The sequence below is a fragment of the Salvia hispanica genome, chromosome 6 (genome assembly GCF_023119035.1).
Source record: "Salvia hispanica cultivar TCC Black 2014 chromosome 6, UniMelb_Shisp_WGS_1.0, whole genome shotgun sequence".
NCBI lineage: Eukaryota > Viridiplantae > Streptophyta > Magnoliopsida > Lamiales > Lamiaceae > Salvia > Salvia hispanica.
In genome coordinates, this window is record NC_062970.1 from 4,504,189 (window position 1) to 4,518,902 (window position 14,714).

The window sequence follows — 14,714 nt, forward strand, 5'->3', positions numbered from 1 at the left end:
AAATTCGAATTACATGATAAAATATTAATTATATACTACCTTAAATGAGTATAATAGACCCTACTTAGGAAAAATAGAATGAGAAAACTTACTCAAATTTTTGATGCAATCCAAATGAAAAAGGGACTTCAACGCCTCGATGGATTTGAAATCAGCAGAATTGAAGGCTTGGTGAATTTGCAACAAATCAGCCACAACCATCACACAATTGACCCTTCTCTTCACATATCTTGAACTATTTAATCTCATAAATTTTCGATCATCTCCTAATCTGTAGCAAGGTTGGTTGTGTCTAACGCCGTCTCTCATCCACGTCGAAACCTCGTCCAATCCTTCGTCTATTCGAATCTGGTCGAAGCCTCTAGTGTCGTAGACACACAATCCACTCCTAGGAGATCTCAACACATTGTGCTCTTCAAGAAACATAGTCGTGTATCTTGATGATTCCCCTAATTTCATATGCATATTAAGTTAAATAGTAGTAGTACCATGTTTCAAGAATTCAAGATTTTGTGTGAATATATCTTGACAATCTTTAATTAGGGACGGACGAAAAAGGAAATTAGGATCAATTAATGGAGGACGGATGGAACATTGAGAAGCTTAAGTATATTAGAAAGCATATCACTTGGTAATTATTGTATTTTATGGGTTGAGAACATCAATTGGTAATTATTGTGTTTTATGGGTTGAGAACATCAATTGGTAATTATTGTGTTTTGTGGGTGGAGAATTAAAGAACATCTAGTGGGTTTTTATTAATGTTGTTTAATACTATAAATGATAATGAGTCATGATTAGTCTTTTTCATTAATATATGGGTTAAATCATGATAAAGGAAGTATACATGTGCACTATATATATGCACCAATTAACCAAATTAGAGCACCTAAAGTTTGATCAAAGGGGTATTGGATGCATAAAATATCTTGAAAATATATAATCACCACATATATAAATTCCCTAGCTAGACATTACCAAATAACCTAAAACTTGGACATAAGTCAAAGAAGGGAAACCTCTACATAAATACTAATGGGTACTATTATATGCACACAATGCTCTAGCAGTTATACAACAAATAACTAACTACTCACAACTCACAAGAATAACTAACTAGTGCATATCTACACTATATATCCACCAAGTATAGTAGTAACACCTTTGATATGTACACACTATTCACAATTACTCACTAGTACTACTACTATTTATAATTAAAAAAAAATGAGATTTATATTAACGGATGAACCGAACTGACAGAAGAAATTTTTATCTCCGAATAAATGAAGTACTACTATACAACAACACCGCTTAAAATTTCATGCTGAAAAAAAATTCCAGTTTGAATTAGATTTGTTGGTGAACTATTTAGTCACACAAGAAGACATAATAAACATCATGATTCATGAAACATATAATTGATGAAGAAAATAAAAGTACCTGATGTCTGAGCAAAAGGGATCAAGCCAGATCTTCCAAGAACACTATACATCAAATTGATGAGAGAGCTTTTACCAGACCCATTCAACCCTGTCAAGAGAATTGTGATGACAGGTGGAATATCTATTTCTTCCTTCTTGATCCCACCGACAGGAAGCCATAAATCTCCAGCTCTATAACTCTGCAGTTTGTGTCTGAAATCTTCGAAACCTTCCACAGAAACAAAGGCCAATCTCTCCATCTCTCTCACAACTCTCATTCTCGGTGTCAAGTTTGAGATGTCTGATGAATTCTTGAAATTGCCATTTTCGTCGAATTCTTGGAGGGATTTCCACCAATAAAAAGATGATGATCTGGCCATTCCACTTTGGTCTTCATCGCTAGAGAAGACATGGTTTTTCATCTTAATTGGGAAGATCCAGTTTGAGGTGGGATTTTATTGGGTTTGATTTTTGTAGGAATTGATTGTTGTTGTAGTTATCTACACATGGTGGTATCATTTTCAACCTGTTGTATGATTTAATTAATTTGAAAGTGGGTGGGGATCATGAATATTAAACTAAATGGGGATGGTTTTTGACTTAGTGGCTAAAATTGGTGACAGACTGTGTCATTAAATGCAATTTAGTACAACTACAGCTACTACTTCAATTTTAACTGGTGGGGGTGGGCGTGGATGTCGTCTGCCCGGAGTGCGTCGCCGCTGCTATGGGCAGCCAATGCGACGGCTCCATGAGGGTGCGTGCAAAAGCATGTACACGAGCGAGTCGGCTCACACATGACTTATTTGTTATCCCCTTTGTTTACGGTTTAAAGTCCCATACTTGACATGAATTTTAGGAAATCTGAAGGAAATAGTGAAGTTAGTGGAATATAGGTTACACTTTATGTATTTATTTTATATAGTAGAATATGATTATAAGAAATTAGTGGATTGTCGGGGGTCCATTACATAAAATGGAAAAAAAAATAATTAAGACTTTAAATTATGGACATTATTCATATATTATTTTGTGGGAGAAAGGAATACTATTTTAATATATTATTAAATAAAAGTTACTCTTTTTCGGGCACCAATGAACTTCTCATTTTGCCATTTTCATTCTCCCGCTAATAAACTTCTCATTTGTTTTTCAATATATTATGGTATAGTTGTGCGGTGTAATGATCCCACTTAATTATATGATGGTGTAGTGATTTAAAAGATATAATTTCCTTATGAAAAGAGCAATCCTTCAATGTAAGATCTTGAAGTTACACACATGACACATAACACATCATATATGGCGTCTCTGTTACACAAGCATTAAGCAAACCCACAATCTACGTACCTAAATAACCTAGCTAGCTAGCAATTGGGGATCCTAACATACATTACTTAAAATCATTGCCCAACCTATAAAAGTCGAGCTATTCAAAGTGAAAAAAAACTTGAAATCATTGCACGAACTTAAATATTAGTCAATCCTCACAAGACACCACTAATTAAACTCAATCCTCACATATTCCTAAGTCTCCCATCACAATTCCCAAATCTTCCAAATATTTGTGCAAGAAATGAAAAGAGTGAAGCAAGACACCACATGGTCCATGAGAAGATGAAGGTGGTCCATTCTTTCAACCTCCATTTCGGAGGATGAGCTCTGTCCGCTTGAAGCAACGCCTTGTATACGGCTTCAGTGAGCGCGTACGCTGAGATCGGGTCGGAATCTTCCGCGAGCACCCATTGCTCGGCCAAACATGGTATGTCGTAGACGCCATTTGTCTCAGGGATGCCCATGTACTCGCATATTTGAAGCCTCCCCTTGATCCTATCTTCGGGGTTCAGAGTGTCCCCGTGTGTTAGGATCAAGATCGGGTTCTCATCTATTAAGAATATAAATGTCATGTTAAAATAAGTACTTACTTATAGTTAGAGCTGTCATATTTTCGACACGACCTTGCTTGAGCCCATCAAGCCAAATGAAGAATTTAGACCTAGCCCAATCCAAAAATTGGAGAATTGTTTTCTTAATAGGACCCATTTTGACACCTTTACTTACACATGTGAGATTTCACGCATTGAACTTGTGAAGAAAAAGTGATCAACTTAAATATACCTAATGAGCACTTTCTATCCTTATTTTAGAAGGGAACCTCACTAGAGTTTGGTCGATCTCTCCTTCACGTATCAGGTACGCTTCAATGATTGAGACCGTACCTAACCCGGTAAAATTTGATACTTGCGGCATAGTACACAAGATCCTAAATTCAACATAAATAAAGAATACTAGAGATTAAAAATTTCACACAATAGACTTCATATATCAATTAATTAAAATGTAGAAAATCTGATTTGAACATATAATAAATAAAGTAAAAGAGGAGCCAGAGAATGATTAAATACAAGACTTACTTGAATTCTTGATGGGTGGGAAATGGAAGAGTGTTCTCAAGGCCACAATTGGCTCCAAATCACCAGATTTGAATGCTCTATGAATCTCTGATAAATCAGCCATAACCATTACAAAATTGACCTTTCTATTGATGTATCTTGAATTAGTGAACTCCATTGATTCATTGAGTTGAATTAATCCCTTGATGTTTTCATCACCAGCCCTTTTACAAGGCTGGTGATGTCTGACGCCGTCAGTCATCCACGTCGAGACCTCCTCGAGTCCTTCCTCCATGTGATTTTGGTCTAAACCCCGCGTGTCGTACACACAGAACCCACTCCTAGGTGACCTCAACACGTTGTGTTCTTCTAGATACATTGTGGTGAAATTTGAAGATTCACCTATTCATATAGAATGAACAAACATTTCATATGTATCGAATTAAACTCCTTCCGTTCTAGAGAAGATGCATATGATAAAATGTATAGAACTTGTGGTAGGATAATGTTTAAAAATGAACGCTAAAATTCACACACAAATATTTAATAAATCTAGAAACTCCAAACTTATTGGTTAGAAGGAGAACATTCTTATCAACTGAGTTGTGCCTTGACGTCGTCACGTTAGACCCACATCATGCCAATTAATAAATCTAGTCTCATAACGAAAAATGAAAATCCTTTTCATTAAGATAATAATGAGTCCTTTTATGATAACTGGCAAAAGATAAAACATGATGAATACACAAAAGCACTAAAAATATGTGTGAAATAATCTTTAATTGTACCAATCACTTTCTTCAAATAAGACTGCAGTAGTCAGTATTTTGCTTTGTAAGTGGAAAAAAAAGATGAACAGCGAGCCCTTTTTTCCATACCAGCTAAGATATAGACATGATGAACCCACAAATTAAAGCTCTGAAAAGACACTTTGAAAATATTTTTTAGAACTTATTAATATTAGTAATAAATAATCGGAAAACACAGTGTGTGAAAAGAAAGGTCCCTTTTTACTAAAAATGCATATGAATAGAAATTTATGCTAAATATGAATATTAATAGAAATTTGTGCTCAATTTAGTATGGTTTTTTGACTCAAAACTTTCAATGTTCTATGACATTGTTTATTGTATGTTTGTAAAAATCTGGAAATGTATAACACCAAACCCATATAAATATGTAGTATAGTATGAAGAAAAACCATATGACCCAATCAGCAAATCTATACTCATCACAAAAATTGAAACATTATGTGCACTTTCTCAAAACAGATAGATATCGCACTGGTCAGTACTGACTACTGAGTGTTGTATGGAAAAAAGAGCCCTTTTTTCATATACTGAGCTAACTCCTAAAATTAAATGTTAGTAGTACTAGTTAGTTTTATAGAGTTTTTAAATGAAGTACTTATACTGAATTATCAATTTTGAATTTTTCTTAACTATATTTTCTAGTTGTATTGAAACTCAAAATAATGTTATTTTATTTAACGAATCAACATTGCTAAAATATGTCATTCGGATGAGACAATTGGAAAAAAATGAACTCCGGTTTCAGTCTCCCATTTTCAAAATGTAAAATATCAGTATTTGACTAAATTTCATGATTTAAATGACTATTATCCCTATTAATTAAATTTTAACAATGGATTAATTGTAGTACAGAATTCAAACTGAATCGAACCAAACCAAATCAAACACAGTTAGTGGTGTGTATGAAAGAGTTGAATATTGAAATGGTGGGGAATATAATGTATATACCTGATGTCTGAGCAAAAGGGATGAGGCCAAATCTACCAAGAACACCATACATGAGATTGATGAAAGAGCTTTTGCCAGAGGCAGTCAAGCCAGTGAGCAAGATTGTGATGAGAGGTGGGATTTCCATATCCTCTCTCTCTATCCCACCAATTGGGAGGCAGAAATCCCCAGCTCTGTAGCTAAGAATCTTGTGCCTCAAGTCATTCAGCCCAGCGCCGCCGATGAATCCCAACCTCTCCATTTCTATCAAAAGCTTGATTCTTGGGGTGTGATTTGCAGGGTCGGAAATGTTGATTTTGAAGTGGCCATCTTCGTCGAAATCTTGAGGGCCTCTCCACCAGTAATGGGATGGTTTTGGGGAGGCGGATTGCTCCTCGTCGCTGGAGAAGGTGAAGCAGTTCTTAATCATATCTCTCTCTCACTATCACTCCCACACTCTATTTGTACTTACTATGTGAGTGTTTTATTGGACCAGTGTTGTGTGATGGATATTTTAATTTTATAGATACTCTATAGTTAACCTTCTTTGATTGATTAGTTAATTTGAATAGACCTCGCATCACTTTTTATCTTATCCATTAATTAAATTTTTTTATTAATATTTAAAAATTAAAATTTATAAAATTTAATTTTATAAAATTAAATCTAATATTGAAATAAAGTAACAAAGTGAAAGATGACAAAAGGGAAGAAGAATGATAATTTTGAAATAATATCAGATTTAGTACATAACTGAAATAATACCAGATTTAAAATATTAAAACTATAAAAAGACCAAATTGCCCACCCCCTCCAAAGGGTATTTTCGACCGAAAACAGTGAAAAATGACAATTTTCGAGATAAACCCTTAGTCTATGGATGTCTGACGATATTTTTAATGTCCAGAGACTATGAACGAGATAAACCCATAATACAGGGACCATTTTTGTAGTTCACTTTAAGAAATATAGTGAACTATGTAAATGTTCATTGACCTTTGCGTTTTGTACGTTAATATTCATTGGACATTAAAAATGTCATGGTTAATCTTGGAATAAGATGTAATTGATAACTATGTTGTTTTAAAGAGAGAGAAAAGGATTTAACATAAGGACTACCCATGATATTTTAAACTCCAATGACTATTAGCGTGCAAAACGTAAGGTTCGAGACCATTAGTGTAGTTCACTCTAAGAAATAAGGTATTCACACAGTCTCATGGTGTGATTCATAATTGATATAAAAAATATTGAGTGTGAAACAATAATCGTGACAAAGCATCCACGTTGGGGATGCTCAAAATTGTGTTGTGACTGTGATGAATCGCTACTGTGCATGGTTTAAAAATCATGTAAATATAGTAAAGTTATAGTCTAATGTGCATGGTTTAAAAATCATGTGATTAGCCAAAAATTTACTAAAAATTATTGTCTAATATGCATGGTTTAAAAATCATATGATTAGCCAAAAATTAACTAAAAATTATAATATGCATGGTTCAAAAATTATGTGATTAGCCAAAAATTAACTAAAAATTATGATTAAATTCTTATTAATGAAAAGCAAAAAAAAAAAAAACTCAAAAAAGAAAGTGAATTGTCAAGACTTTGAATTTTTGCTATCCACAAGTTTCCACTTTTCCGTTGATTGGGATAAGGGAAAACATGTTGTTTGGAATATCTCCACGTCAAAAAATTATGAAATTTTATACTCCTATTACATAAAAATAATAGTAATTTATTTCTCTCTCCGATAATAAAGCAGAATTTTATGATATTGTTATTCATGAAAACTGAAAAGTTGAAAAAAGAGAAATACTAAAGTTAACTGTATGTACTCACACAGATGGTGTGGGACATATGAATCAAGTAATAAAAACAAAAAAAACAGAGAAATCGGACGCAAAATTTGGAGTTATAAGCCAAATCTTACAAAACATTTATCAGATACGCATGAAGCTTCAAACAAGAATCTTACCTTTCAAATTAAGAAAAATATAGACGATTCCCATTAATTTAATTAGAACAATGCTCAGCAAGAGCAAGATGTATCATTAAAATTTTATTGTTACTAAAATTAGTCTAACCAAAATCTAGCAAGATAGTGTTTTTCAAATAGAACTGATAAAGCATACTCAATCGGTCCCATAAAAATAGACATTTTGTTCCATTTTGATATATCTCATATAAATAGTCCATCTTTTTTCTTAATAACTTTTGTCTCTCTATATATTAAGATAGTCTCACTCTCCACTAACAATTATTTAACCATATTTTATTTCTAGTAATAGAATAAAATGAATAAAGATGCTTAATATTTTGAAATATGTGCCCATCCAACATGAAATTTGATCTGGACTCGTTCAAAATGTGTGTGGGTTCATTTTATGGAATCTAATATCCACATTGATTGTGAAGGATTTTAGACCCAATGATATCTCTTTTATTTATTAGTCTTTTAGGATGCGTATTATATTTGATCTATAATATTCGTGCTTTCAATAAGAGACACAATGACTCAGAGAGGTGGCTTGCGAATGACCCCTGACAAACGTGGGCATAACCAACCAGAACATTTGAGAGTCAACTCAGAACGGTGGCACGACAAACAACCCTACACGGCCAACGAGAATTCGATTGCCTTGACCAACAAGGACGTTTGGGAGCGACTCAGAATGATGGTCGGGCAAATTATCAGCCAAAACCAACTTGGCGATGACCAGTAAAGTGATGGCCAGACAAAGAACCAATTGTGAAAGGAAATAAACCCTATATCATAATATATTACTCTTTTGAGATGGCCTGTAACAATTCCACAACTCAATCAACAAGCCTTTCCAATTTTATTTAAACAATTTTTAACTTACAAGGAAACAAAAATATTCGAATAGTGATGAATCATTTTCACCTTGCCTTTTTAGGACAAAAATTATCAATAGACATTGAGACTCCAGGGTATGCCTCTGCAAATTAATTTTGGATCCTTTCTAACTGTGACATCACGTGAAAAATGGCAAAAGATGATGCATAAATGAAACCCTAAATTTACTACTCCCACCGTCTCATAATAGATGATATAGTTAAAGAATGACACAGAATTTTAGGATATATTGTTTTGTGTGTTGGATGGAGAGGAAAAATAGTATATTTATATTAATGCAAGAGAGAACTTTTTCCAACAAAAAGAAATATGATATCTTTTATGGGACAAACTAAAAAAGAAAGTGTGATATCTATTATGGGACGGAGGGAGTACTATGTTAGTACTTCCTCCACCCCATTAAAATATGGGCAATGGAGATGACACGAGAATTAATACAAAATTAGTAAAATAAGAGAAATGAGGAGAATGATATGGTAAAATAAGAGAGGGGTGGGAATTGTAGTTAAAGTAGTGTTAGTGGATAAGGAGACCTACATTATTAAATTAATATAACTTTCCAAAAATGAAATGCACATATTTTTATGGAATGGAAGAAAATGAAAAGTGCACGTAGTTTTATGGGATGGAGGAAGTAGTACATTATATAACTCCAAATTTTTATATGCCTCGTAAAAGTAATCCATTTTCGATTTTTCAAATATCAAAGTTAAATTGATTTGATTCTTATAATTGAGATTTGAGAGTTATAAGATTCTTCAAAACAAAGATAGTAATACAACTTCTCAAGATTCTTACTCCCCGTCCCACAAGAATATATACTTTTGGTTAGACACGGGTTTTAATACATACTCCCAACGTCCGCCATTAGGAGTCCCGGTCACTTTTGGGCACTTGTTTTGCAAAAATGATGATAAATACTAGTTAAAGTAGAAAAATGATAAAGTAAGAGAAATAATAATGTTAAGAAGACACTTCTCAACCCTTCTCAACAGTATTCTCTATTTTACTTTATCATATCTCCACTTTAACTATTTATTATTATAATAATGTTAAGTGCCCAAAAGTGACCGGGACTCCTAACGGCGGACTGAGGGAGTAATTGGTAAAGTAAAAGAGAAGTATAAAGAAAAAATAAATAAAGTATTGTTAATGGAGTCCCACCTAAACATTGAGAAATTTAGAAAAATTCATACCCTGTGAGACTAACTAAAAAGGAAAGAATGCATATTCTCATGGAACAAAAGGAGTATATCCTAACTTTTCTTAAATACTTTTTTCAAAATTTCAAAATTCATGGTACTACTTATATATACTCATCTAGCACTGTATATATGAGTATATTATTTTTTATAAAGCATAAATGACATTTATAATTTATTATTAGTTTAGATAAATAAAATTGGCTGATCCAAACAAACATTTTTTATTCGCACCGCTTGGATAGAGAAATCCTAATAATAAAAATAATTAGGAGTACTATATTGCAGTCAATCTTGAATAGTTAACACCTACCTAGAGTTTATTTTTGCACAACACATGTTTTTCAAACAAAGAAAAAAGAAACAGACACGTATAGAAAGAACCTTATGAAGAAGGTAAAAAACTCCCACTTTCGTAAAAAAACCACAAGTGTAATATGATCCAATCCAATCCAATGGATATATGTAAATGGTCTCCAAATAACTCAAATTCACTTTTGTTGCAAGCAACATAAATAGACAATTATGACCGCATTGACAAATGGTATAAAACTTAAGCATGATCAAACAAATGAAAACAATACCGTTGCCACGACTTAGGACTACGACAACTAAAAGCATGTATACATGCAAACACAAGACTCCCCACATCGCCAATCTCAAATGGAAAAACCATTCCATGTAGGGTTCCCCTAGACAACTCCAACCATACAGGGGAAATGACCAGATACGACCCGACCGACTGTCTCTGCCCATGCTGGAACCCCGTTACTCAATTGACCAGCACGGCACAGATCGACACGTACTAGGAGGTCTCACCTCCATAATATTGACCGACTCTGGACCCGACCCGACTCACCAAACTCGTTTAGGAGTGCTGCAAACTGACCAGACCTGAACTCGACCCATGCTGCAACTCCTGACCCTTGACCGACCTAATTGGTATCACTACCAACCAGAGAAACTGCTGTACACCAGACTGAAAAAAAAACAAAAGGATGATGATTCTTGGGTCCTAAAAGACGCATACTCATCATATGATTTTTTATTTTTGACGCGTATCAAAATGAAGGGATTAGAATGAGAAGAGTGGGAGAACTAACCTTCAGTTGAAACTGAATCCACCAGGTGGTACTTGAAGGCCATTTCCTCCAAAGTTGAATCCGTTCTGGCTTTCGTCAACAGCAGCAGGTAAAGTCTCGTCCTCCTCTAGCCAATAGGTCTCGAGTATCTTTACAGCCTTCTCGTAGATTTCGTTGTTGTCATGACTCTGCAAATTCTCAATTTTTTCTAGCCCTTCTGCTTCATCTATTAACTGGGCAAAATAATTGACATCTCCATAGTTGCTCTTCTCAGCTTCCCCAACCTTCAGTATGTTTTCCAGACCCTCCAAACAAACAGTCACGATTCTTGGATCGGGGCAGATCAGAAGATCACATAAAGGTTTAATACAGTTCTGACTGACCAAGTACCTACATCAAGAAAGTGTGCAGTTTTCGTAAAGAGGGAAATGGAGATCGAACTGATCCAAAAAATGAGCTTGAAAACATCGAGCTTACATGATTTGCTCATTGGTTCCTCCAGACGTAGCGTTTGATATAGCCCATGCAGCCTCTTTCTTTATATCGAATTCGGCAGTCTGAAGTAGATTGACTAAGGGACCTATCAAGCCAGCATCTATTACAGCCTGCCATTTAAAAAAAAGATCAATAATGACTTCCACAGAACAATGCATAAAAGGAACCAAGAATCCAACAAATCACAGTAAACTCCACAACGTACACACAATCACTTCCCTTATAATTATATCATCAAAATAATCAGTCCTAGCAAGTGAAAAAGCCAGTAATTTGAACAGAACGGAACTCAACAAATCATTATGCTCACAGAAGATTAAGACAAGATCATAATCATGACATCATACAAATGAGACTCAATCCATCCAAGTGCATGATTATTACCTGTATTTGTTCTCTGTTTCCAGCAGTGATGTTTGAAATTGTCCAACAGGCTTCTTTCTTGATGCTCTTTTTGTGATGGTGAGTCAACAAGCTTAGTAGTGAAGGAAGTGCACCATGCTCGATGATCGACTGAAAGAAAGAAATGGAATTAAAGAGCATATAAAAATATAGTCTTTAAATGCCAAAATTCTTCAAGTATACTAATCACAAAACATCTGAGCTTCCGACAAGCAAAAGTACTATTAAGCAAATTGCAATAGCTGCAACTGAATGGAGGTGGAAATTTCATACCTGAGTTTGAACATCATCGCCAGTCACAATATTTCCAACAGTACGGAGGGCAGGGATAAGCACTGAAGGAGAGGGATGGCTACAAAAAGAAAATAAGTAAAATCATAAATAATACACAAGAAGTTCAGGGAGTCAAGGACCAATAGAATATTATACAAATGCCACTCACAGGAGGAGATCAACAAGGCGTCGACAGAGACCAGTCTCAATCACAGCTTGAATTTTGTCATTTGTACCATCCGATAGATATGAGAGAGCCCAGCATGCATCAGTAAGTACCTCTTCATCATCTGAGTAAATAAGACACTCAAGGGCTGGAATTGCTGGTCTTACCTGGAAATGTTGCAGCAAATTAGAGGAATAACATCTTCCATAAGCCAAAGAAAAAATATATAACACTCAGCTGTGAAAATCAAAGCCAATACCTGCTCAAAGGGAGGTTGTGGCTTGCCTCTGCAGAAGTTTGACAAAGTCCAGGTGGCATTTCTCAGCATTGAGAGCTTAGTAGAGCCCTTCAACTGAGCCAACAAGGGGATCAGGGCCCCATTGTTAAGGACAAGGTCACGGCATTTAGGAGAATCACCGGCAACATTCCCCAAGGCCCAAACAGCCTACAGGAACAAAAAAGAAAAACCAACACTTTTTTTAACAAAATTATCCACTAGGCCAGGTACATACGGAACCTGATATTGTAAAATAAGAATGGCAATGGGGTGTGTTTGCCGCTATTCCAGGGAGCCTACTTCCCATCCCAAACTAAAGTTAAATGTAAAAAGGATGTGTACCTGTTCACGGACATCGTCACTCGGTGAACCTAGAAGCTTCACAAAAATCGGCACAGCATCATGATCAATAACTACCCTGGTGTTTTCTGATGTACCAGAGGCAATATTAGTAAGTGCCCAAGCAGCCTCAAACTGTAAGGGATCACAAGATGGACAAAAGCATTAGAAAAAGTCAGAGATATGCAGGCATGGCATACAGTAACTCTTTCAAGATAAAACTTTTCACATAGATACCTGAAGCTGAGGGAAGTCCTCTCTCATGAGGAACTGAACAAACCGAGGAACAACACCAGATTGGATAACCTCTTCAATAGGAGGGCTTCTTTCTGAAATATATTTTGCAAACAATTAGTCATCATAAAAGACAATTCGACTATCAGTGTAAATCACCTAAAGAATACATAGAAAAATTAGATATATGAATGAGGGAGGAAGTCTTACCAATTGATAGTAATTTGCGGAATTGTGCAGTTGCTTCAAGCTGCAAGTTGTTATCATCTGACCAGATGCCAGCAATCATAGCAGGAAGACTCTCCAACTGCATAGAAATGGAAAGCTATAATTCCTCCAAGTAAAAACTAAAACAACAAATGACAACAATAAACACAACCACTCTACAAATTGAAAACGAATAAGCACACACAAAATATCACAAACTGAATTGACAAGCATAAAAATCTGCGTATGTCAAGCCAAATATTTATTATTCAAGAAAGAAAACAGTCTCCATTTCGGTTTACAGAAAACGCCAGATTCACACAGAGGTAAAAATCAATTATTTATCCAACACATGCAGCATATTCTTATGCGTATGGATTGATGGAAGCTAGAAAACACAGAAAAGAGTCGGATATAGTGAACACAATACCCCCCACACACATACTTCCACAGAGAAGACATGTACTACTTTTATACATGTAGTAAGTAATAGAGATTCTATCAAACATATGAGACTTATCTCTGCTACAATCAAATGCATGTTCCAAAAAAATTAGCATTTCACAAACAAATCAAACAATAGCAATTGCAAAGAAAATACCATACCAATCATTCAATCAATCAATATATTCATATTTAGTTCAGCTAAAACAACATAAACAAGCAATTATTCAATCAAATAAAAGAATCTCAACCGAACTCATACAAAAATCAAAATTAGGCAAAATCTAAAAACCTACTCCCAAACACTTCCAATTTCACCAGACAAACCAACCCCGTCGAATAAGTAACGAGATATACCTTCCTCTCGAGCGCGGAGGACTGAAGCGAGGCTGCGAACGGCTGCGGCTGGAGGCCTTCCCTACGCTTCTTAAGCAAACTCTCCTCGCGCTTGCTCTTCCGGATCTCCACCATGTTGTCCTCCCTCCTCCTCCGCCCCTCATCGGCGTCCACCGCCACCTTGTAGCGGCTCCGCCTCACCTCCGCCCTAGCGCCCGGCCTCAGCGACATCGTATTCTACAGAATAAGGCGACGAACACCTGAACAGCGATGAACACGAAACCGAAGTATGAGCATGAATACAAATACATACACCAATTATAAACACAGAGAGGAATCGATTCAATTCAATTCAGTTCAATTCAATATGGCTTTACCTTCGTTGATAGTGAATGAATAGTAGGGTAGAGACTAAACACGGAGAGAGAGAGAGGGGGGTTTTGAATTAGGAGAAGTTTCTTTTGCAACAATTATCAGCCGCATGAGGGAAAACTGATGCTACCGGCTACCGATGCAGCAAGTGCCATGAACCATCTTTTTTTAATTCAACCTTCATCCCTAAATTTGCTTATAATTACACAACCCCCCCCCCGCGGTTCATTGTTACCACAACAAGTACTACTAACTTTTTTTAATTTTTCGTCACAAAAAGTTTAAATATCTGCCTTATTTGTTTATAAATTAGATATTTTTGGCTCAACTTATAATATTATTCATCAACTTTAAAATATTTGTGTTAATGTCAAATTTTTTGTTTAATTTACTTTTGCAATTAACTACTTCCTCTGTCCGCTATTACCATTAGAAGTCTCGGTTTCCA

General features: G+C 35.3%; 3 protein-coding genes across 3 annotated transcripts in view; all 3 read right to left on the reverse strand.

Moving 5' to 3' along the window:
• The window catches only part of LOC125195850, a 65,096-nt gene extending 63,139 nt beyond the window's left edge, over positions 1-1,957 (reverse strand). The window contains exons 1-2 of the mRNA XM_048094108.1: positions 1,444-1,957; positions 93-449 (exon numbers count right to left, since the gene is read on the reverse strand). Of these exons, the coding sequence (XP_047950065.1) occupies positions 93-449; positions 1,444-1,846 (760 nt within the window). The 5' untranslated portion in view covers positions 1,847-1,957. The remainder of the gene's footprint in view (positions 1-92; positions 450-1,443) is intronic.
• A 677-nt stretch (positions 1,958-2,634) lies between these two features.
• Positions 2,635-6,031, reverse strand: LOC125192951. The gene is made up of 3 exons (XM_048090633.1): positions 5,578-6,031; positions 3,839-4,219; positions 2,635-3,309 (listed from the first exon to the last, which is right to left on the reverse strand). The coding sequence occupies exons 1-3, from the start codon at positions 5,984-5,986 to the stop codon at positions 2,942-2,944; spliced, it is 1,158 nt and encodes a 385-aa protein (XP_047946590.1). The 5' UTR covers positions 5,987-6,031; the 3' UTR covers positions 2,635-2,941.
• Positions 6,032-10,077: 4,046 nt separating this feature from the next.
• On the reverse strand, positions 10,078-14,415 carry LOC125195740 (importin subunit alpha-1a-like). Its single transcript, XM_048093930.1, has 12 exons — positions 14,272-14,415; positions 13,916-14,154; positions 13,118-13,214; positions 12,911-13,002; positions 12,677-12,808; positions 12,317-12,502; positions 12,061-12,224; positions 11,892-11,970; positions 11,601-11,729; positions 11,199-11,326; positions 10,743-11,111; positions 10,078-10,618 (listed from the first exon to the last, which is right to left on the reverse strand). Exons 2-11 carry the CDS (start codon positions 14,123-14,125, stop codon positions 10,745-10,747), a joined length of 1,584 nt encoding a protein of 527 aa, XP_047949887.1. The 5' UTR covers positions 14,126-14,154; positions 14,272-14,415; the 3' UTR covers positions 10,078-10,618; positions 10,743-10,744.
• Positions 14,416-14,714: the final 299 nt, after the last annotated feature.